The 23444-nt window shown below is 48.0% G+C and overlaps 1 protein-coding gene across 1 annotated transcript in view; it reads right to left on the reverse strand.

The window, feature by feature from the left end:
- Nucleotides 1-20096, reverse strand: part of LOC116987847 (dedicator of cytokinesis protein 2-like) — a 1012655-nt gene extending 992559 nt beyond the window's left edge. Inside the window, exon 1 of the mRNA XM_033044139.1 lies at nt 19965-20096. Within this exon, the coding sequence (XP_032900030.1) occupies nt 19965-20007 (43 nt within the window). The 5' untranslated portion in view covers nt 20008-20096. The remainder of the gene's footprint in view (nt 1-19964) is intronic.
- Between the last annotated feature and the right edge of the window lie 3348 nt (nt 20097-23444).

The raw sequence follows: 23444 nt of genomic DNA on the forward strand, positions 1-23444 counted from the left end.
GAACTTTTTTTAATACAAAGTGTGGTAGGTGTATGGAACAAGCTGCCAGAGGAGATAGTTGAGGCAGGTACTATCACAATGTTTCAGAAAAATTTGGACAGGTACATGGATAGGACAGATTTCGAGGGAAGATAGACACAAAATGCTGGAGTAACGCAGCAGGTCAGGCAGCATCTCTGGAGAAAAGGAAAAATCGAGCCATTCACAGTGTATAGCTACATGATAAGGGAATAACGGTTAGTGCAAGGTAAAGCCAGCAAAGTCTGATCAAGGATAGTCTGAGGGTCACCAAAGGTAGATAGTAGTTCAGCACTGCTCACTGGTTATGATGCTGCCTGTCCCGCTGAGTTACCCCAGCATTTTGTGTCTATCTTCGTTGTAAACCAGCATCTGCAGTTCCTTCCTACATATACTAGGTTTAGAGGGATATGGGCCAAACACAGTTAGGTGGGACGCAGTCAGAAGGGGCTGGTGTAGCTGGGGCATGTTAGTCGATATGGGAGAGGTGGGCTGTTTCCATGCTGTGTGACTGACTATAATTTAAAAGACTTTGACTGCCTACAATGCAGGTCTTGATGTCTTGAGGTTCAATTGTGAAAGGAACCTTCAATCTAAGTTCTGCTTTCTTGTTCCTGTACCAGATATCCTTGCAATTTCTCTATTAAAACTGTCGATTTGGAGGATCTCCCTGTGCACGTGTTAAAAGATATATCTGCATTGTCTCAGAGGGTAGCTCTCTGTTCATCTATATCGATTATATACTTTTGATGCCTTTTGTGTCCAGAAATTTGACGACCTTCAGTTTATTCCCTTAATTTACACTGTGAATGGATCGATTATAATCATGTATTGTCTTTTTGCTGACTGGTTAGCACGCAACAAAAGCTTTTCACTGTACCTCGGTACACGTGGCAATAAACTAAACTGATAACTGTTTATTGTCACGTGTACCGAGGTACAGTGAAAAGCTTTTGTTGCATGCTATCCAGTCAGCAGAAAGACAATACATGATTACAATCGAGCCGTTCACAGTGTACAGATACATGATAAGGGAATAACGTTCAGTGCAAGGCAAAGCCAGCAAAGTCCGATTCGGGACAGTCTGACAGTCACCAATGAGGTAGATGGTACTTCAGCACGCTGGATGACACGAAGCTGGGGGGCAGTGTTAGCTGTGAGGAGGATGCTAGGAGGCTGCAAGGTGACTTGGATAGGTTGGGTGAGTGGGCAAATGCATGGCAGATGCAGTATAATGTGGCTAAATGTGAGGTTATCTACTTTGGTGGCAAGAACAGTAAAGTAGACTATTGTCTGAATGGTGGCCGATTAGGAAAAGAGGAGATGCAACGAGACCTGGGTGTCATGGTACACCAGTCATTGAAAGTAGGCATGCAGGTGCAGCAGGCAGTGAAGAAAGCGAATGGTATGTTAGCATTCATAGCAAAAGGATTTGAGTATAGGAGCAGGGAGCTTCTACTGCAGTTGTACAGGGTCTTGGTGAGACCAAACCTGGAGTATTGCGTACAGTTTTGGTCTCCTAATCTGAGGAAAGACATTCCTGCAATAGAGGGAGTACAGAGAAGGTTCACCAGACTGATTCCTGGGATGTCAGGACTTTCATATGAAGAAAGGCTGGATAGACTCGGCTTGTACTTGCTAAAATTTAGAAGATTGAGGGGGGATCTTATAGAAATGTACAAAATTCTTAAGGGGTTGGACAGGCTAGATGCAGGACGATTGTTCTCGATTATGAGGAAGTCCAGAACACGGGGTCACAGTTTAAGGATAAAGGGGAAGTCTTTTAGAACTGAGATGAGAAAAAAAAAATTCACACAGAGAATGGTGAATCTGTGGAATTCTCTGCCACAGAAGGTAGTTGAGGCCAGTTCATTGGCTATATTTAAGAGGGAGTTAGATGTGGCCCTTGTGGCTAAAGGGATCAGGGGGTATGGAGAGAAGGCAGGTACGGGATACTGAGTTGGATGATCAGCCATGATCATATTGAATGGCGGTGCAGGCTCGAAGGGCTGAATGGCCTACTCCTGCACCTATTTTCTATGTTTCTATGTTTCTATGTTGTGGTAGGATAGTTCAGTTGCCCGATAACAGCTCGGAAGAAACTGTCCCTGAATCTGGAGGTGTGCGTTTCACATTTCTACACCTTTTGCCCGATGGGAGAGGGGAGAAGAGGAAGCGACCATCTTAAATGTATTCGTCGACTTGGCTCTCAATGGCAGCACACTCCATCAAGAAGTTCTTCCTCGTCTCAGTTCTAAATCTCTCGCTTTACTTTAGGACTTTACTTTACAGCACGGAAAAGGTCCCTTCGGCCCACCAAGTCCGTGCCGACCACCGATCTCCCCATAGACTATCACCATCCTACACAATGGGGACAATTTGCAATTTTACCAAAGTCAATTAACCTACAAACCTGTAGGTCTTTGGAGTGTGGGAGGAAACCGGAGCACCCGGAGAAAACCCGCGCCGGTCACGGGGAGAACGTACAAACTCCGTACAGACAGCACCCGTGGTCAGGATGGAGCTGGGGTCTCTGCTGCTGTTAGGAAGTAACTCGACCGTTTAGCCACCGTGCCATCCCGTAATAATCTGCGATCCTTGTTCCAGCAAGGGAAACATCATCCATACATCCAGTCTATCCAGGCATGTCAAAACTTGCAAGAATAAAAGAGGATTTGATTGAAATCTACCAAGTTCTATGAAATACGTACAGCATCAGGTGGCACTCTGGGGCAATGGTAGAGTTGCTGCCTTACAGCACCAGAGACCCGATCCTGACTATGGGCGCTGTCTGTACGGAGTTTGTACGTTCTACCCCGTGACCTGCCTGGGTTTTCTCCGAAATCTTTGGTTTTCCCCCTCATTCCAAAGACGTGCAGGTTTGTAGGTTAATTGGCTTGGTATAAGTGTAACATTGTCCTTGGTGTGTGTAGGCTAGTGTTGATGTGCGGGGATCGCTGGTCTTGGTGGACCGAAGGGCCTGTTTCCGCGCTGTATCTCGAATCTAATTTAAAATCGACCCAATCAAGAGTCAGCAAGAGTTTATGTGTAGGAAGGAACTGCAGATGCTGGTTTAAACCAAAGATAGACACAAAATGCTGCAGTAACACGGCGGGCCAGACAGCATCTCTGGAGAAATCTGTACATAAGATAATACAGATAAAATATATTGTAAAAAAACAATAAATTAACAACCTGGTACCATTGCAACGTTTAAGAAATGCAGACAGGTACATGGTTTGGACAGTTTGAGAGGGGATCTTATAGAAACTTACAAAATTCTTAAGGGGTTGGACAGGCTAGATGCAGGAAGATTGTTCCTGATGTTGGGGAAGTCCAGGACAAGGGGTCACAGCTTAAGGGTAAGGGGGAAATCCTTTGAAACCGAGATGAGAAAAACTTTTTTCACACAGAGAGTGGTGAATCTCTGGAATTCTCTGCCACAGAAGGTAGTTGAGGCCAGTTCATTGGCTATATTTAAGAGGGAGTTAGATGTGGCCCTTGTGGCTAAGGGGATCAGGGGTATGGAGAGAAGGCAGGTACGGGATACTGAGTTGGATGATCAGCCATGATCATATTGAATGGCGGTGCAGGGCTCGAAGGGCCGAATGGCCTACTCCTGCACCTAATTTCTATGTTTCTATGTTTCTAACCTTAATACTAAGGTAAATGAACAGAGTCTCTTGCTCAGAGTAGGAGAATGGAGGACCAGAGGATACAGGTTTAAGGTGAGGGGAGGGGGGAGATTTAATAGGAACCCGAGGGGTAACTTCCTCACACAAAGGGTGGTGGGTGTACCGAACGAGCTGTCGGAGGAGGTAGTTGAGGCTGGTACCATTGCAACGTTTAAGAAACATGCAGACAGGTACATGGTTTGGACAGTTTGAGAGGGATATGGGCCAAATGCCAAATGCTCCTGAGAGTGGTAAAAACAGCAGGCTGCCCACTGCCCTCTCTGGAGGATATTGCCACCTCACGCTACCTCAGCAGAGCCACTAACATCATCAATGACTCCGCACACCCCAGTCGCCACCTTTTCGAACTGTTGCCCTCTGGCAGGCGTTACAGGTCAGCTAAAACACACACCTCCAGACTCAGAGACAGTTTCTTCCCCAAAGCAATCTTCACACTCAATATGAAAAAACACTGAGAATTATTCATGCTGCACTCTACCATGCTGCTACCCACCTTGAGCTTTACTATCACCATGTACAGTACTGATTACTTACTTATCTTCATACCTAGTTTTTAACATTGTTTTTAAATTGTGTCCTGTGTTTTTATATTTGTATATTATGCACCAATGGAGTGGCAATAACAATTTAGTTGTATGCAGTGCTTACAACGACAAATAAAGGCATTTCATATCATTTCATATAGGTGGGACTAGCATAGATGGGACATGTTAGCCAGTAAGGGCAAGGTGGGCCGAAGGGCCTGTTTCCCACACTGTATGTCTCTATGACAAGTAGAGTCTTCTCTGCCTCAGGTGGAGGCAGGTTCTCTGGATGCTTTCAAGAGAGAGCTAGATAGGGCTCTTAAAAATAGCGGAGTCAGGGGATATGGGGAGAAGGCAGGAACGGGGTACTGATTGGGGATGATCAGCCATGATCACATTGAATGGCGGTGCTGGCTGGAAGGGCCGAATGGCCTCCTCCTTCACCTATTGTCTATTGTCTAAGTACAAAAAGCAGGCCTTATTGCAACCCAAGACAGTCCATAGATGTTCATTGTTGCTGAGGTTAGTGTTGTGTGGTCTGCAAGCACCTGATGGCTATTAGGAAGAAGCTATTCTTGAACTAAGTCACAATCATTAACGTTCTTGTTTACCGGATCTTGAGGTCTGCTCTCAGTGACTGGTGTATAATCATATCCAAGTCTCTCTGTACCTCAACACATACCTCAAAAGGACTGGACAAGCTAGATGCAGGGAAAATGTTCCCAATGTTGGGGGAGTCCAGAACCAGGGACCACAGTGTAAGAATAAAGGGGAGGCCGTTTAAAACTGGGATGAGAAAAAACTTTTTCACCCAGAGATTTCACTGTACCTTAATTGGTTAAGTGGCAATAAATGCGAACTTGAACTTGAGTTGTGAATTTGTGGAATTCTCTGCCACAGAAGGCAGAAGAGGCCAATTCAATGGATGGATTTAAGTTAGACAGAGCTCTCGGGGCTAGCAGAATCAAGGGGTATGTGGAGAAGGCAGGAACGGGGTACTGATTGTGGATGATCAGCCATGATCACATTGAATGGCGGTGCTGGCTCGAAGGGCCAAATGGCCTCCTCCTGCACCTATTTCTCATGTTTCTATGTCCATAAGATGGAGGAGAATTAGGCTATTCGGACCCTCAAGTCCACTCTGTCTTTCAATCTGGACTGATATACAGTATTTTTCCCCCTCAGCCTCAATCTCCCGCCTTCTTCCCGTGACCTTTGACGCCCTTACTAATCACGAACCTATCAATCTCAGCTTTGTAAATACCCAATGACTTGGCCTCAACAGCTGTCGGTCCACCACACTCTGGCCAAAGAAATTCCTCTCCATCTATATTATGATGGTACATCCCTTTATTCTGAGGCTGTGCCCTCTGATCCTAGACACTCACACTGCTGGAAACATCCTCTCTACTTCCACTTCATCTACCTTTAATTTTCAATGAGATACCCCCTCATCCTTCTAAACTCCAGCACCCTTCAAAGGCTCCTCCCACGTCCCCATGTAAACACCGTTTAAATTTAGTTTAGTTTAGTTTAGATTAGTTTAGATTACAGCGGAGAGATACAGTGCCGAAACAGGCCCTTTGGTCCGGACAATGGGGTTGAGAGGGAAAGATAGATCAGCCATGGTTGAATGTTGGAGTAGACTTGATGGGCCAAATGGCTTCATTCTACTCCTGTGACTTATGAATTCCAGGGGAAAATACCAGTGCTGAATCTAGCTGCAGCAATATAGCATTGCAGTTACAAAGTAGGTGCAGGTGAACGGTGGCGCAGCGGTAGAGCTGCTGCCTCACAGCGCCAGAGACCCAGGTTCGATCCTGACTACGGGTGCTGTCTGTGCGGAGTTTGCACTTTCTCCCTGTATGTGGGTTTTCCCCAGGTGCTCCGGTTTCCTCCCACACTCCAAAGGCGTGCAGGTTTGTAAGTTAATTGACTTGTTAAGTTTGTAAATTGTCCCTAGTGTATGCAGGATAGTGTTAGTGTGTGGGGTGATCGCTGGTCGGAGTGGACTCGGTGGGCCGAAGGGCCTGTTTCTGCGCTGTATCTCGAAACTAAACCAAAGACTATGTAGAGCAAGCATTTGACAAAGTATCACCAACAGTGTCTCGATTAAGAAAGTACTGCAGAAGGTAGACAAAAATGCTGGAGGAACTCAGCGGGTGAGGCAGCATCTATGGAGAGAAAGAATTGGTGAAGTTTCGGGGAAGGTCGGTGGGAAAAAGAAAGGAAGAGGCAGAGACAGTAGGCTTGTGGGAGTGCTGGGAAGGGGGGTGGGGAAGGAGGGAGAAAGCAAGGACTAGCAGTAGAATTAGGCCACTGCCCATCGAGACCACTCTGCCATCCAATCATGGCTGATCTCTGCCGCCTAATCCCATTTTCCGGCCTTCTCCGCATAATCCTCGACACCCGTTCAAATCAAGAATTTGTCTGTATTTACTGTATTTCTGGCGTAAAAGTAGTATTTACTGGAAGGATGGGCAAAACAAGGCCAATATCCTCTCCAGGCCAACATTGTGCCCAGTATTGAGCCCTCTTGAATTAGTGTTCAACATTGTGGGTTGGACAACAAGGAAGCTCACAGACTATTGGGCAGGAGTTGTTCCCAGTCCTTTTTAGTTTAGTTTAGAGATAGAGCGGAAACAGGCCCTTCGGCCCACCGGGTCCACAGTGACCTGCGACCCCCACACATTAACATTACCCTACACACACTAGGGACAAATTACATTTACACCAAGCCAATTAACTTACAAGCCTGTACGTCTTTGGAGTGTGGGAGGAAACTGACGATCTGGGAGAAAACCCACGCAGGTCACGGGGAGAGAACGTGCAAACTCCGTACAGACAGCACCAGTAGTCAGGATCAAACCCGGGTCTTTGGCGCTGTGAGGCAGTTGTATAAGTCGTAGGTGAGACCACATTTAGAAGTATTGTGTTCACTTCTGGGCACCATGTGATGGTAAAGACGGTGTCAGGCTGGAAAGGGTGCAAGGATGTTGCCAAGACTTGAGGGCCTTAGCTATAGGGAGAACAGTAGTCGGTCGGGGGGAGTTCCCCCCCCCCCCCCCCGCCACGGGTACCATGTAATCCCGTGCTACCCGCTCCATGGTCGGATAGTCGGCGACTAAACCGTCTCCCCTAACTGGTTTGCCAGGTGAGGAGGGGGCTGTGGACCCCCAGCAGGTCCAAAAACAAGACTTGTCAAAGGTTGGATGAGCTCCTAGCGAGCCAACGGCCATCCACACTTCAGTAGAAGTTGCGATCACTGTCGTACACGGCATTGTAAGGAACGATGATAAAGCACACACACACCAACATCCTAGACTTCCAGCGGGGGAAGTCCATAGGAACTGGAGGACAGAGATGTGTGGTGCGTCCGTCACCGTTCCCATCGGAAACCAGCGCCACTGTTAATGTTCTCAACGATGATGAATGAATTGAGTAGGCCATTCGGCGAATATGGCTGATCATCCAAAATCCGTACCCAGTTCCTGCTTTTTCCCCATATCCCTTGATTCCATTAGCCTTAAGGGCCTGTCCCACTGTACGAGGTAATTCAAGAGTTCTCCGTAGTTTTCCCCTAATTCAAACTCAGAGAATGTCCGTAATGGGTCCGTAGGAGTTCGTGGATGTCACGTAGCGGCTCGTACGAGTAAAAAGTGAAACCATTTTTTTCATCACGAGTATTTTTTTACTCGTGGACATTTTTCACAGTGTTGAAAAAACGTCAGGAGTTTACCGGATTTCCCGAGTACCTACCGTTACTCGAACGAGCCGCTACGTGACATCCACAAACTCCTACGGACCCGCTACGTACATTCTACGAGTTCGGATGAGGGGAAAACTCGGGAGAACTCTTGAATTACCCCGTACAGTGGGACAGGCCCTTTAAGAGCTAAGTCTAACTCTCGCTTGAAAACATCCAGTGAATTGGCCTCCACTACCTTCTGTGGCAGAATATTTCACAGATTCACAACTTTCTGGGTGAAAAAGTTTTTCCTCATTGTTCATTCATTTCATTCCATTTCATATCATCGTTCTTCTGCTTTTCTATACTTAAGAAGCCTCGTGATTTCTAAACCAAAACCTTCAGCTTGCAGCCAGCTTGGTTTCGGGCATGGGACACCCGCCAGGAACTAACCCCACCCTCACTTCCCAGAAGCAAATGGAGCAAAAATTCTCACTTCAGCGGGTTGGCCTGAAAAGCCGTTGTCGAGCAGTTATCAGAAAGGCGAGTAAAAAGAGTGGAACAATAGTAGATCCCCTTCTGGGACTGGCGTGGAGAGAGCCAATATGCCGTGGCATCACTATCGTGCAATAGTGAGAAGGTCATCTAAAGGATAGCGTGACTGAGTGGCATGGCAGAACAGAAATGCCAACAGAGTAATGAGAAGTGAACTTCCGATCTGGAAAACGGATAGATAAATGGTGGCCTGGATCGTCTCCGGGTATCAAGTCGTACTTTTCTTTCACTGACTCGCTGGTACTGTGAAACTCGTCGAGTCGGTATCGAACCCGGGTCTCTGGCGCTGTAAAGGGCCTGTCCCACTTGGCCGTCATTTGCGCCTCATTTACGCGTCATATGTAAAATAGGTTGACGCGCCGTGATGCGCGACGTCGCACGTGTCAGCACAGCTGTCTGGTGCGCGTGACGTCATTAAAATACCCTGCGCACGCGGCGACGCATGGTTACGGACGTCGACACCCGGTGACGTAACCACGCGTCATCACGCGATACACGTGAGACGTTAGGATGCCAGCGTGCGTAGCCAATACATCAGCGTGCGTAGCCAATTCGTCATCGTGCGTAGCCAATACGACAGCGTGCGTACGCGATACATCGCGCAGGTGGCGCGTGAGAATTTCGTTACACTATGAAATCCTGGAGAGCCGCGATCCCGCGTGACACAGCATGCGATTCTACGCCTCACCATGCGCAACCCGTGCGTCACCCACGGGTCACGACGCATCCACCTATTTTACATATGACGCATAAATGAGGCGCAAATGATGGCCAAGTGGGACAGGCCCTTACGGCAGCAGCTCCACCGCTGCGCCACCGTGCCACCTGATGATGTATGTAATTCCTGGAACTTGGTTGATTTCAATCAAACCCTCGCTTATTCGTGCAAGTTTTGACAGGTCTAGATAGACTGGATGTGTGGATGATTTGTATGTTCTCCCTGTGACCGTGTGGGTTTTCTCCGGGTGCGCCGGTTCCCCCCCACATTCCAAAGATTTACAGGTTTGTAAGTGAACTGCCTTCGATATAATTGTAAATTATCCCTGGTGTGTTGGATGGTGATCGTGTACTTGTAAGATTCCCTTTCCCTCTTCACTCTCCGATCAGACAAAAGGTATAGAAATGTGAAAACGCACACCTCCAGATTAAGGGACAGTTTATTCCCAGCTGTTATCAGGCAACTGAACCATCCTACCACAACCAGAGAGCGGTCCTGAACCACTGCATTTGAGACCCTCGGACTATCTTCGAGGAAGGACATCCTTGTGATTGAGGCAGTGCAGCGTAGGTCCACGAGATTGATCCCTGGGATGGCGGGACTGTCATATGAGGAAAGATTGAAAAGACTAGGCTTGTATTCACTGGAGTTTAGAAGGATGAGGGGTTTTCTTATAGAAACATATAAAATTATAAAAGGACTGGACAAGCTAGATGCAGGGAAAATGTTCCCAATGTTGAGCGAGTCCAGAACCAGGGGCCACAGTCTTAGAATAAAGGGGAGGTCATTTAAGACTGAGGTGAGAAAAAACGTTTTCACCCAGAGAGTTGTGAATTTGTGGAATTCCCTGCCACAGAGGGCAGTGGAGGCCAAGTCACTGGATGGATTTAAGAGAGAGCTAGATAGAGCTCTAGGGGCTAGTGGAATCAAGGGATATGGGGAGAAGGTAGGCACGGGTTATTGATTGGGGATGATCAGCCATGATCACAGTGAATGGTGGTGCTGGCTCGAAGGGCCGAATGGCCTCCTGCTGCACCTATTTTCTACGTTTCTATGTTTCTAATACCTGTACACTGTAAACGGCTCGATTGTAATCTAGTATTGTCTTTCCGCTGACTGGTTTGCATGCAACAAAAAAGCTTTTCACTGTACCTCGGTACACCTGACAATAAACTAAACTGAATTGTGAAACATCCCAAATAAGAGCACAGACTGAGATAAATAATTCTCAGGAAATGTTGAGACAAAGAACTACAGATGTGCAGGAAGGAACTGCAGATGCTGGTTTACACCGAAAATAGACACAAACAGCTGGAGTAACTCAGCAGGACAGGCAGCATCTCTGGAGCGAAGGAATGGGTGACGTTTTGGGTCGAAATCTTTCTTCAGACTCTTTCCGCTGACTGGTTAGCATGCAACAAAAGCTTTTCACCTCAGTACATGTGACAAAAAAATAAACAGAACTAATCCAAACCATGGCATGATTATTGGATGTCCAGTCAATTGACATAGAACATAGAACAGTGCAGCAACAGGCCCTCTGGCCCACAATGTCCGTGCTAAACATGATGCCAACATCGGGAACAATCTTCCTGTTAGTTTTCACATGTTCTTCAATTAGTTTTCAGCAGTTGCCAGGTCCATCACCTGCGAGTCCCGGGACTGGCTGCAGTTGCCAGGTCCATCACCTGCGAGCCCCGGGACTGGCTGCAGTTCCCAGGTCGCAAAAACGAATTGAAAAAAAATGCGCCTGTGGGCCGGATGATTTTGGGTTAGGGCCCTGGGCCGTAGGTTGCCGACTCCTGCTCTAGAACATCGGAGGATGAGGGGTGACTTGATAGAACTATATAACATTGTGAGAAGCATAGATAGGGTAGACAGTCAGAACCTTTATATCCAGGGTGGAAATATCCAACATTTTTCCTGCATCTAGCTTGTCCAGTCCTTTTATAAGCTTCTACAAGACCCCCCCCCCCCCCCCCTAATCCTTCTGAACTCCAGTGAATACAAACCTAGTCTTTTCAATCTTTCCTCATATGACAGTCCCGCCATCCCAGGGATCACTCTCGTAAACCTACGCTGCACTGCCTCAATCACAAGGATGTCCTTCCTCAAATTAGGAGACCAAAACTGTACACAATACTCCAGGTGTGTGGGTCGAAGGGCCCATTCCTGTGCTGTACTGTTCTCTGTTTTACATTCTCTGCCTGCAAGTCATCCACACCTCTCCATTCCCTTCATATCTGTGCACCTATGTCTAGACTTGTTAATAAGGTCATAAGGGGAATAGAAAGGGTAGAAGCACAGTCTTTTACTGAGAGCAGGGAAATCAAGAAGACAGGTTTACGGTGAGAGGGGCAAGATTAAATCGAAACCGGAGGGACAGCTTTTTGCACACAATGTATTGTGGATGCATTGAACGAGCTGCCAGAAGAGGTAGTTGAGGCAGGTAGTTGAGTGCAGAAGTCCATCACACAACCAAACAAGAGGGGTGACACAGTGTGACTTTACAACAGTTAGAATCACATCTAACAGAAACATACAATTATAAAAGGACTGGCCAAGCTAGATGCAGGAAAACTGTTCTCAATGTTGGATTGATTCCCGAGCCAGGGCCCACAGTCTCAAAATAAAGGGGGAGGCCGTTTAAAGCTGAGATGAGAAAAAAACTTTTTCACCCAGAGAGTTGTGACTTTGTGGAATTCTCCGCCACAGAGGGCAGTGGAGGCTGATTCACTGGATGGATTTAAGAGAGAGTTAGATAGAGCTCTAGGGGTTAGTGGAGTCAAGGGATGTGGGGGAAAGGCAGGCACGGGTTATTGATTGGGGATGATCAGCCATGATCACAATGAATGGCGGTGCTGGCTCGAAGGGCCGAATGGCCTCCTCCTGCGCCTATTTTCTACCTTTCTATGTTTCTACTGAAAAAGCATTTGAAATTATATTTGGACAGGGACATGGAAAGGAAAGATTTAAATGTAATTGTAACTTGCCCTTAGTGTGTGGGATAGTCCGAGTGAGCGGAGCGATCGCTGGTTAGCACGGACCCGGTGGGCCGAAGGGCCTGTTTCCACGCTGTATCTCTAAGGTTGAACGATGTTGACCAAATGTGGGCAGGTGGGACGGACTATCTTAGATGGACAAAATGCTGTTGGGACTATCTTAGATTGTTTCATCTTGGTTGGCATGGACAAGTGGTGGGGCCAAAGGGCCTGTTTCAATGTTGCATGACTATTGACTCTCTGATCTGATCTCCCATCATTGTTGGAGCTTCCTGAGAACGAATTGACCACATACACTCGACAAGAACACAGAGCCTGCGTTTCCAATCTCCTCCACTGGCTGAAGGGGGGGAAGGGAACGATCTGTGGTTTAATGAAGAGAGACGTTAACACTTCCCCATTTTTAACCCAGATGTCAGTCATCATATAATACAGCATGGAAACAGGCCCTTCAGCCCAACTTGCCTACGCCAACCAACATGCTCCATCTACACTAACATAGAAACATAGAAACATAGAAAATAGGTGCAGGCGGAGGCCATTCGGCCCTTCCAGCCAGCATCGCCATTCATTGTGATCATGGCTGATCGTCCCCTATCAATAACCCGTGCCTGCCTTCTCCCCATATCCCTTGATTCCACTAGCCCCTAGAGCTCTATCTAACTCTCTCTTAAATCCATCCAGTGACTTGGCCTCCACTGCCCTCTGTGGCAGGGAATTCCATAAATTCACAATTCTCTGGGTGAAAATGTTTTCAAGTTTTCAAGTTCACCTCAGTCTTAAATGACCTCCCCTTTATTCTAAGACACTAGTCCTAGTACAGCCCATATCCCTCAAAACCTTTCCTATCCATATACCTGTCCTAATGTCTTTCAAATATTATTATAGTCCCTGCCTCAACTACCCCCTCTGGCAGCTCGTTCCCTACCCCCACACCCCTATGTGTGAAAAAGTTCCCCTTCAGGTTCCTATTAAATATTTGCCCTCTCATCTTAAACCTATGTCCTCTGGTTCTTGATTCCCCGACTCTGGGTAAAAGACTGTGCATTCACACTTCCCTCCCCCTCATGATCCAAAACAAAACAACCCCCCCCCCCCCCCCCCCCCCAGTCCAAGACTGACCACTGGTGCTCCTCAAGGCTGCGTTCTCAGCCCCCTTCTTAACTCCTTGTACACCCTTTACTACACATCTAATTCCATTTTCAAATTCACAGACGACACCTCCATTGTGGGCCGGATATTAAATATTGACGAGATGGAGTACAGGGAGGAGATCGAGAACCTCGTGTCCTGGTGTCGAGACAACAACTCTTCTCTCAATGTCAGCAAGACAATGGAGATAGTGATGGACTTCAGGAAGTGAAGCGGTTCACACACCCCAGTCTGCATTGACGGCGCTGAAGTAGAGATAGTTGAAAACGTCACATTCCCTAGGAGTCAATATCACCAACAACTTCTCCTGGACCACCCATACTGAAGCAACGACCAAGAAAGCACACCAACGTCTCTACTCCCTTCGAAGGCTTAAGAGGTTTGGCATGTCCCCTATAATTCTCTCCAATGTCTACAGATGCATCATAGAAAGCATTTTATCGGGATGCATCACAGCACGGTTTGGGAACAGCTCCATCCAAGACCGCAAGAAATTGCAGCGAATTGTAGTTGCAGCCCAAACCAACCTCCCTTCCATTGACTCCATCTACACCTCACGCTGCCTCGGCAAGGCCAGCAGCATCATCAAGGACCAGTCGCATCCCGGCCACTCCCTCTTCTCCCCTCTCCCATCAGGCAAGAGGTACAGAAGTGTGAAAATGCACACCTCCAGATTCAGGGACAGTTTCTTCCCAGCTGTTATCAGGCAACTGAACCATCCTACCACAACCAGAGAGCAGTGCTGAACTACTATCTACCTCATTGGTGACCCTTGGACTATATTTGATCGGACTTTACTGGCTTTACCTTGCACTAAACATAATTCCCTTATCATGTATCTGTACACTGTGAATGGATCGATTGTAATCATGTGTTGTCTTTCCGCTGACTGGTTAGCACGCAACAAAAGCTTTTCACTGTACCTCGGCACATGTGACAATAAACTAAACTGAACTGAACTGCAGTGGCGTTTGCATGCTTTTAGATAGACACATTGCTATGCAAGGAATGGGGGGGGGGGTATGGATAGTGTGTAGGCTATGGATATGGCACCATGTTCAGCACAGACATTGTGGGCTGAAGGGCCTGTTCTTGTGCTATACCGCTCCACATCCCATGTTAAGCTTGCTTGTTGTTCAAAGTGAGCACATCAGTCTGAAGAGGTTCCTCATTATATTTTAGGATTTGTGAACATCCGGTTCAGGGGTCACAACTTTTTTTTCCGAAAAATAGTCTACGTCTTTATTCCGACTGCCGAAACGCATGGCTCCACACTTTGCCCCACTATACTCCATCTGCAACTTCTCTGCCCCCTCTCCCAATTTGTCCAAGTCCTTCTGCAGAGTCACTGCTTTCTCTACACTACCTGCACCTCCACCTATTTTCATATCATCTGTAAACTTTTGATACAAAGCCTTCAATCCCCTCGTCCAAATCATTAATATACAACGTGAAGAGTAGCGGGCCCAGCACTGACCCCTGCGGAACTCCACTAGTCACTGGCAGCCAAACAGAAAAAGCCCCCTTTAATGCCACCCTTTGTCTTCTGCCAGTGACTATAGACAATAGACAATGGACAATAGGTGCAGGAGTAGGCCATTCGGCCCTTCGAGCCAGCACCGCCATTCAATGTGATCATGGCTGATCATCCCCAATCAGTACCCCGTTCCTGCCTTCTCCCCATATCCCCTGACTCCGCTATTTTTAAGAGCCCTATCTAGCTCTCTCTTGAAAGCATCCAGAGAACCTGCCTCCACCGCCCTCTGAGGCAGAGAATTCCACAGACTCACCACTCTCTGTGAGAAAAAGTGTTTCCTCGTCTCCGTTCTAAATGGCTTACTCCTTATTCTTAAACTGTGGCCCCTGGTTCTGGACTCCCCCAAGTCAGAGGGTAGTTAATCTGTGGAACTCATTGCCACAGAGGGCTGCGGAGGCCAAGTCAGTGGATATTTGTAAGGCAGAGATAGACAAGTTCTTGATTAGAACGGGTGTCAAGGGATTATGGGGAGGAGGCAGGAAAATGGGATAAGGTGGCAGAGATCAGCCACGATTGAATGGCGGAGTGGACACGATAGGCCGAATGACCTAATTCTACTCCTATCACTGTGTGAAAAAGTGTTTCCTCGTCTCTGTCGACTGTTGGTGGTGGTGGCGCAGGTACGATGGTGACATTTAAGAGACTTGTCGATAGGCAAGTGAATATGGATAGGTGACGTTTTGAATTGGAAACCATCTTCTAACCCCCTGAAATGCTCCAGCACTTTGTGCCTTTTTGTTTGTAAACCAGCAGCTGCAGTCCATTAAGTGTAACTTCAAGAATAGAGAGTGGGCTTGATAAGTAACGGTGTCAATGTTTATGGGGAGAAGGCAGGAGAAACGGGGTTGAAAGGGAAAAATAGATCAGCCATGATCGAATGGCGGGGCACACTCGATGGGCTGAATGGCCTCATTCTGCTTCTATGCTTTATGGGTTAGGCTGGTCAAATGCCCATTGGTGACCTGGAAGGATGTGAGGGATTGGACTTTATCCTAGCATTGAACAAAACTGCCTCATCCCCCCCCTCCCCCACACCTGGGATGGGGGTTGGAAGGCCCATTTCTATGCTTACACAACCCGAGAACTCCATGACTCTCACAGCTTCAGTGCCGAATGGAAAAGCACTTGTGGAGTCATCTTGAGTGGATGAAGTCTGCTGTGTGCAATTAGTGCCCTGGAGAACGTACAGACCAACCCACTAGCTCCTAGCAAGAGATCCTCTAAGATGCAACTGCAGGAGAGAGACAGAGACAGAGACGGAGAGACGGAGAGACGGAGAGACAGAGGGGGAAAGGGGGAAAGGCAAGAGGATAAGAAGAGGGACAAGGGCGAGAGACAGAGGGACAGAGGGAAAGAGAGACAGAGGAATGAGGAAAGAGGGAAAGAGAGACAGTAGACAGAGGGAAAGAGGGAAGGGAAAGAGAGACAGTGGACAGAGTGAAAGATGGAAGAGAGGGGAAAGAGGTGAAAGAGGCAAGAAGATACAGTGGAAAGATGGAAAGAGTGAAAGAAGTGGAAAGAGGGAAAGATGGAAAGTAGGAAAGATGTGTAAAGAATAGGGAAAGAGAGAACAAGACAGGAGGAAGAGAGAGAGAGAGAGACAGAGGGAGGGAGAGAGAGAGAGACAGGGAGGGAGAGAGAGAGAAATACAAAAACAGACAGAGACAGAGACTGAGAGACAGAGAGAGTCAGAGGCAGAGACAGGGAGAGAGACAGAGAGAGAGAGCTAGATTAGAGAGAGAGAGAGAGAGAGAGAGAAAGACACACACACACACACATACACGCATACACAGATAGGTACAGAACCTGTCCAAATGCTTAATTTTTAGTTTAGTTTATTGTTCATGTGACAAAATGAACGTCTCTGGTTGTAAGCAAGACAACAGAAAGACTATACTTGATTATAATTCAGCCATCCACAGTGTTCAGATGCAGGATAAAGGGGTTCCCACTCGCTAGTGTGGTAGGACGGTTCAGTTGCCTGATAACAGCTGGGAGAAAAACTGTTCCTGAAGGAACCTCTTTTTTGGTATGGTATGGTAATCCCTGCCTCAACTACCTCCTCCAGCCGCTCGTTCCATACACCTACCACCCTTTGTGTGAAAACAATTGCCTCCTCAGATTCCTATTAAATCTCCACCCACCCATGCACCCCCTCCCCCCCACCCCCTCTTAAACCTATGTCCTTTAGTTTTAGTTTGGAGATACAGCGTGGAAACAGGCCCTTCGGCCCACCATGTCCGCACAGACCAGTGATCCCCGCACATTAACACAATCCTTTTTTCTCACCTCAGCTTTAAATGACCTCCCCTTTATTCTAAGACTGGGTCCTGGACTCGCCCAACATTGGGAACATTTTTCCTGCATCTAGCTTGTCCAGTCCTTTTATCATTTTATATGTTTCTATAAGATTCCCCCTCATCCTTCTAAACTCCAGTGAATATAAGCCCAATCTTTTCAATCTTTCCTCATACGACAGTCCCGCCATCCCAGGGATCAATCTCGTGAACCTACGCTGCACTGCCTCAATCACAAGGATGTCCTTCCTCAAATTAGGAGACCAAAACTGTACACAATACTCCAGATGTGGTCTCACCAGAGACCTATACAACTGCAGAAGAACCTCTTTACTCCTATACTGAAATCCTCTTGAAGGACAACATTCCATTAGCTTTCTTCACTGCCTGCCAACTTTCAGTGACCGGTGTACAAGGACACCCAGGTCTCGCTGCACCTCCCCCTTACCTAACCTAACCCCATTGAGATAATAATCTGCCCCCTTGTTTTTGCCACCAAAGTGGATAACCTCACATTTATCTATATTATACTGCATCTGCCACGCATCTGCCCACTCACTCAACCTGTCCAAGTCACCCTGCAACCTCCTAACATCCTCTTCACAGTTCACACTGCCACTGCTTTGTGTCATCCGCAAACTTGTTACTGTTGCTCCTAATTCCCTCTTCCGAATCATTAATATATATGGTAAAGAGTTGCGGCCCCAACACCGAGCTTTGCGGCACTCCACTCGCCACTGCCTGCCATTCTGAAAAGGGCACGTTCACTCCTACTCTTTGCTTCCTGTCTGCCAACCAATTGTCTATCCACGTCAACACCCTACCCCCAATACCATGTGCTCTAATTTTAGTCACGATTTAGAACGAAGATGATGAAACACTTTTTCACACACTCGGGACAAATTACAATTACACCAAGCCAATCAACCTACAGACCCGTACGTCTTTGGGGTGTGGAAGGAAACCGAAGATCCCGGAGAAAACCCACGCAGGTCATGGGGCGAACGTACAAACTCCGTACAGACAGCGCCTGTAGTCGGGATCGAACCTGCGTCTCTGGCGCGGTCAGGCAGTAAATTTACCTCTGCATTTACCCTAGGTATTCCCAGTATTATCTTACACACCTCTCTATAAAATCACCCCTCATCCTCCAGCATCTCATGGGATAAAATCCTAGCCTGCATCACCGCTTCCTATAGCTCAGGCCCTCAAGTCCTGGCATTATCATCATCAATATTCACTGCACTCCTTCAATCTTAACAACGTCTCTCCTAAGACAGGGCGTACATATGCTGAGAGAATGGAGCAGCTGGGCTTGTACACTCTGGCATTTAGAAGGATGAGAGGATATCTCATTGAAACATATCAGATTATTAAGGGTTTGGACACGCTAGAGGCAGGAAACATGTTCCCGATGTTGGGGGAGTCCAGAACCAGGGGACACAGTTTAAGAATAAGGAGTAAACCATTTAGAACGGAGACGAGGAAACACTTTTTCTCACAGAGAGTGTTGAGTCTGTGGAATTCTCTGCCTCAGAGGGCAGTGGAGGCCGGTTCTCTGGATGCTTTCAAGAGAGAGTTAGATAGAGTTCTTAAAAATAGCGGAGTCAGGGGATATAGGGAGAAGGCAGGAACGGGGTACTGATTGGGGATGATCAGCCATGATCACATTGAATGGCGGTGCTGGCTCGACTGGACTGATATCCCTGGACTATCTTTAAGAGCCCTATCTAAATCTCTCTTGAAAGCATCCAGAATAGAGGAGAGAGGTGAGGTGAGGAGTGGGAGAGGGAGACGGAGGGGAGGATAGAGGAGGGGAAACAGAAACATAGAACATAGAAAATAGGTGCAGCAGGAGGCCATTCGGCCCTTCGAGCAAGCACCATCATCCATTGTGATCATGGGTGATCGTCCCCTATCAATAACCCGTGCCTACCTTCTCCCCATATCCCTTGACTCCACTATCCCCTAGAGCTCTATCTAACTCTCTCTTAAATCCATCCAGTGACTTGGCCTCCACTGCCGTCTGTGGCAGGGAATTCCATAAATTCACAACTCTCTGGGTGAAAAAGTTTTTTCTCACCTCAGTCTTAAATGACCTGCCCTTTATTCTAAGTCTGTGGCCCCTGAAGGGAGAGGACATAGAAACATAGAAAATAGGTGCAGGAGTAGGCCATTCGGCCCTTCGAGCCATACACACACACATGGAGTGTAGAAGTTTGGATGTCATCTTAACAATGAAAAACACTTCTTGTCCATGGACCTGTATAAGTGCTTCTTCACGATCTTATCACTCCAATGATCTGACAGTGATGGGGCTCAGTTATATCTCAAGGCCACCCCAGAATTCAGACAGCCCGCGTTACACATAGCCACCAACCCACATGACACCTGCCAGTTCCTGAACGCACGTCAGTTCCAGTCAGAGAAGCTGTTTCGCTATGAATGAGTTGCACACTCACTCATAAGACACGGTTAGGCTGCAGTGTGCTCTTGAAGCCTGTGTTTGAGTTGCACGCCCAACTATTATTCCCCGCACCTCTGGACAAACGCTGGACTCTTCTCATGTTTTTTTTACACACACACACCAGGGATAATATTATTTTTTCGCTCTCGAAATTGCTTTGCTTAATTTCCACCACATCCTGTTTTCGCTATCCATTTAATTTTCGGGTTAAACTCCGATGGCCAGGAAACAACTGTTGCTTTCAACATTTGCAGCGTTTACATGCAGTCTGTACTCGCAAGAAACACACAGATAAGTCCATTGCAACTTACCCACTCCATATCTCGCGTCCACGGAACGGCCCCAGGAGAACATCTCTCAAAGCGCGTCTCTCAACAAAACTTTCAAACACAAGACCCCACAGAAGTCTGTTCTCTCTCTCTGAGGCTCCCAATACTCCGTAGTGCTGCAAGAGTCTCAACACAAGCAAATCACATGTTTAAGCTACGTCACGTTAGGACCGATGAAGCGAGGAAGTTCTCTCCAACTGGGCAGAACTTCAGAGTCATAGAGTGACACAGCGTGGAAACTGGTCCTTCAGCCCAACTTGCCCACACCGGCCAATATCTTCCGTCTACACTAGTCCCACCTACCTGCGTGTGACCCATGTCCCAGAACAGTACAGAACAAGGGGTCACCATATCCCATTTGACCCATTTCCCATTAGTCCAGAACAAGGGATCACAGTTTAAGGATAAGGGGGAAATCTTTTAGGACCGAGATGAGAAAAACATTTTTCACACAGAGAGTGGTGAATCTCTGGAATTCTCTGCCACAGAAGGTAGTTGAGGCCACAGTTCATTGGCTATATTTAAGAGGGAGTTAGATGTGGCCCTTGTGGCTAAGGGGATCAGGGGGTATGGAGAGAAGGCAGGTACAGAATACTGAGTTGGATGATCAGCCATGATCATATTGAATGGCCGTGCAGGCTCGAAGGGCCGAATAGCCTACTCCTGCACCTATTTTCTATGTTTCTATGTTTATATCAGCCATGATCATATTGAATGACGGTGCAGGCTCGAAGGGCCGAATGGCCTACTCCTGCACCTATTTTCTATGTTTCTATCCCACCAAACCTGTCCTATCCATCTACCTGTCCAAATGCTTCTTAAACGATGCGTTGGTACCTGCCCCAACTACCTCCTCCGGCAGCTCGTTCCATACACCCACCACCCTTTGTGTGGAAAAAGTCCTATTAAGTCTTTCACCCTCACCTTGAACCTATGTCCTCTTGTCCTCGATTCCCCTACTCTGAGTAAGAGACTCTGTGCATCTACCCTCTCATCCCTGGACTATCTCTAGTGGCGGCGCGGCTCTGGCTGCAGCGGCTCTCCGGCAGTCCTGTTTGTTTTGTGTTTTTTGGGTTGTTTATTTTCGTTTTGGTTAGTCTAGTTTTGGTTTTTAGTTTCTGTTTGGGGGGGGGGGGGGTTGAAACGGGGCTTGCTGTCTCTCCCTGCGGGAATGCGACTTTTATGTCGTATTCCCCTTCTCTGCCTCCGTCTGCGCTGATGGCCTAATGGCGGAGCTGGCGACCTCGAGGCTCAGGAGGCAGAGCCCACCAGGACTCGCACTGAGCTCGCTCCCGTGAGGACGGCCCGGCTCGGGGCTGGAACAGGGCTTCCGTGAGGGGCTGTGACGCTACCGTGAGGACGGCCGGCCCGAGGAAGGAACGGCGCTCCCGTCGGAGTGGCCGAGCTCGGGGAGGTACGGCGTTCCCAGCCCGAGGGAGGAGCGGCGCCCAGTCGGGGCGGCCCAGCCCGAGGGAGAAGCGGCGCCCGGTCGGGGCGGCCCAGCCCGAGGGAGGAGCGGCGCCCAGTCGGGGCGGCCCAGCCCAGAGAGGGTATCGCCTCAGCGCAGAAGGAGAAGAGGAGGGAAGAGACTGGAGACCTAAGACTTTTGCCTCCATCACAGTGAGGAGATGTTGGGTGGACTCACTGTGGTGGATGTTAATATGTGTTTATTGTTGTTTTTTATTGTATTGTATTGTATGTATGACTGCTTCAATTTCGTTCAGACTTCGGTCTGAATGACAATAAAGGCTATCTAATCTAATCTAATCTAATCATGATTTTGTACACCTCTATAAGATCACCCCTCATCCTTCTGCGCTCCAAGGAATAGAGTCCCAGCCTGCTCAACCTCTCCCGATAGCTCACACCCTCGAGTCCTGGCAACATCCTCGTAAATCATCTCTGTCCCCTTTCCAACTTGACAACATCTCTCCTATAAAATGGGCCCAAAAGTGAAAATATTCTAAATGTGGCCTTTCCAGTTTGACAACATCTTTCCTCTAACACAGTGCCCAGAAAGACCCAGACCTGTAGACGCTGGTCTCTGGAAGGAAACACAAAGTGCTGGAGTGACTCTACGGATGCTAGAATCTTGAGCAAAGTTTATGTTTCTGAAGAAGGGTACAAATGTTATCACGCTAAAGGCAGGAAACATGTTCCCGATGTTGGGGGAGTCCAGAACCAGGGGCCACAGTTTAAGAATAAGGAGTAAGCCATTTAGAACGGAGACGAGGAAACACTTTTTCTCACAGAGAGTGGTGAGTCTGTGGAATTCTCTGCCTCGGAGGGCGGTGGAGGCAGGTTCTCTGGATGCTTTCAAGAGTGACCTAGATAGGGCTCTTAAAGATAGCGGAGTCAGGGGATATGGGGAGAAGGCAGGATCGGGGTACTGATTGGGGATGATCAGCCATGATCACATTGAATGGCGGTGCTGGCTCGAAGGGCAGAATGGCCTCCTCCTGCACCTATTGTCTATTGTCTATTGTCTATTATCAAATCCAAAAATGTTGGCTAACTATTCCCTCCGCAGATGCTGCCTGATCTATTGAATTACTCTGGCACTTTGTGTTTCGATTAGAGATTTCTCTCCCTCCTTTTGGAAAATCTGACCACGCTGCCATTTTCCTGTTGCCGGAGTATAAACGGATAGTTCGGGAAGCGGTAGAGACGAGGGACGTAAAGCGGTGGTCCGACCAGTCAGAGGCCATGCTGCAAGATGCACTGAGCGATGTCGACTGGAATATGTTCCAAGCAAGTTCCAGTGACGTCAGTGAGTTCGCGGAAGCAGTCACGGACTTCATCGCAACAATAGCCGACAACATTGTCCCCACGGTAAGGGTTAGCATCTTTCCGAACCAAAAACCCTGGGTGGACAGTTCCGTTCGTGTTGCCTTGAATGCTCGCACCGCTGCCTACAACTCAGGCCTGGCACCCGGAAATATGGACGTCTACAAGGTTGAGTCCTACCGACTGCGAAGGGCAGTGAAGGACGCAAAGAGGAGGTACAGGGACAAGATGGAGTCACAGATGGAGCAGCAGGACACCAGACACCTTTGGCAGGGGCTACGGACTATAACTAACTACCGGAGCAGCCCCACCCTCAACCGGGAGTGCCGGCACCTCCCGAGCTGATGACCTGAACTCTTTCTACGCACGATTCGAGAAGGGCAACATCACCCCTATCTCGCCGTCTAAAAACACCACCGTGAGCGGGCCAGCTAGTGAGGCTGGAGGGAGGCCCACTGCTGGGGATGTGCGCACATTCCCGGTGTCCGAGCATGACGTGAGGAGGGCTCTGACGCATGTGAACACGAGGAAATCTGCAGGCCCCGATGGTTTATCTGGGTGAGTACATCAGTCCTGTGCTGCTCAGCTTGCTCCAGTGCTCACCACAATATTCAACCTCTCCCTGGATAAGTCCCTGGTCTCTGCCTGCTTCAAAAGATCCATCATTGTACCAGT

The sequence above is a fragment of the Amblyraja radiata genome, chromosome 1, assembly GCF_010909765.2.
Source record: "Amblyraja radiata isolate CabotCenter1 chromosome 1, sAmbRad1.1.pri, whole genome shotgun sequence".
Classification (NCBI taxonomy): domain Eukaryota; kingdom Metazoa; phylum Chordata; class Chondrichthyes; order Rajiformes; family Rajidae; genus Amblyraja; species Amblyraja radiata.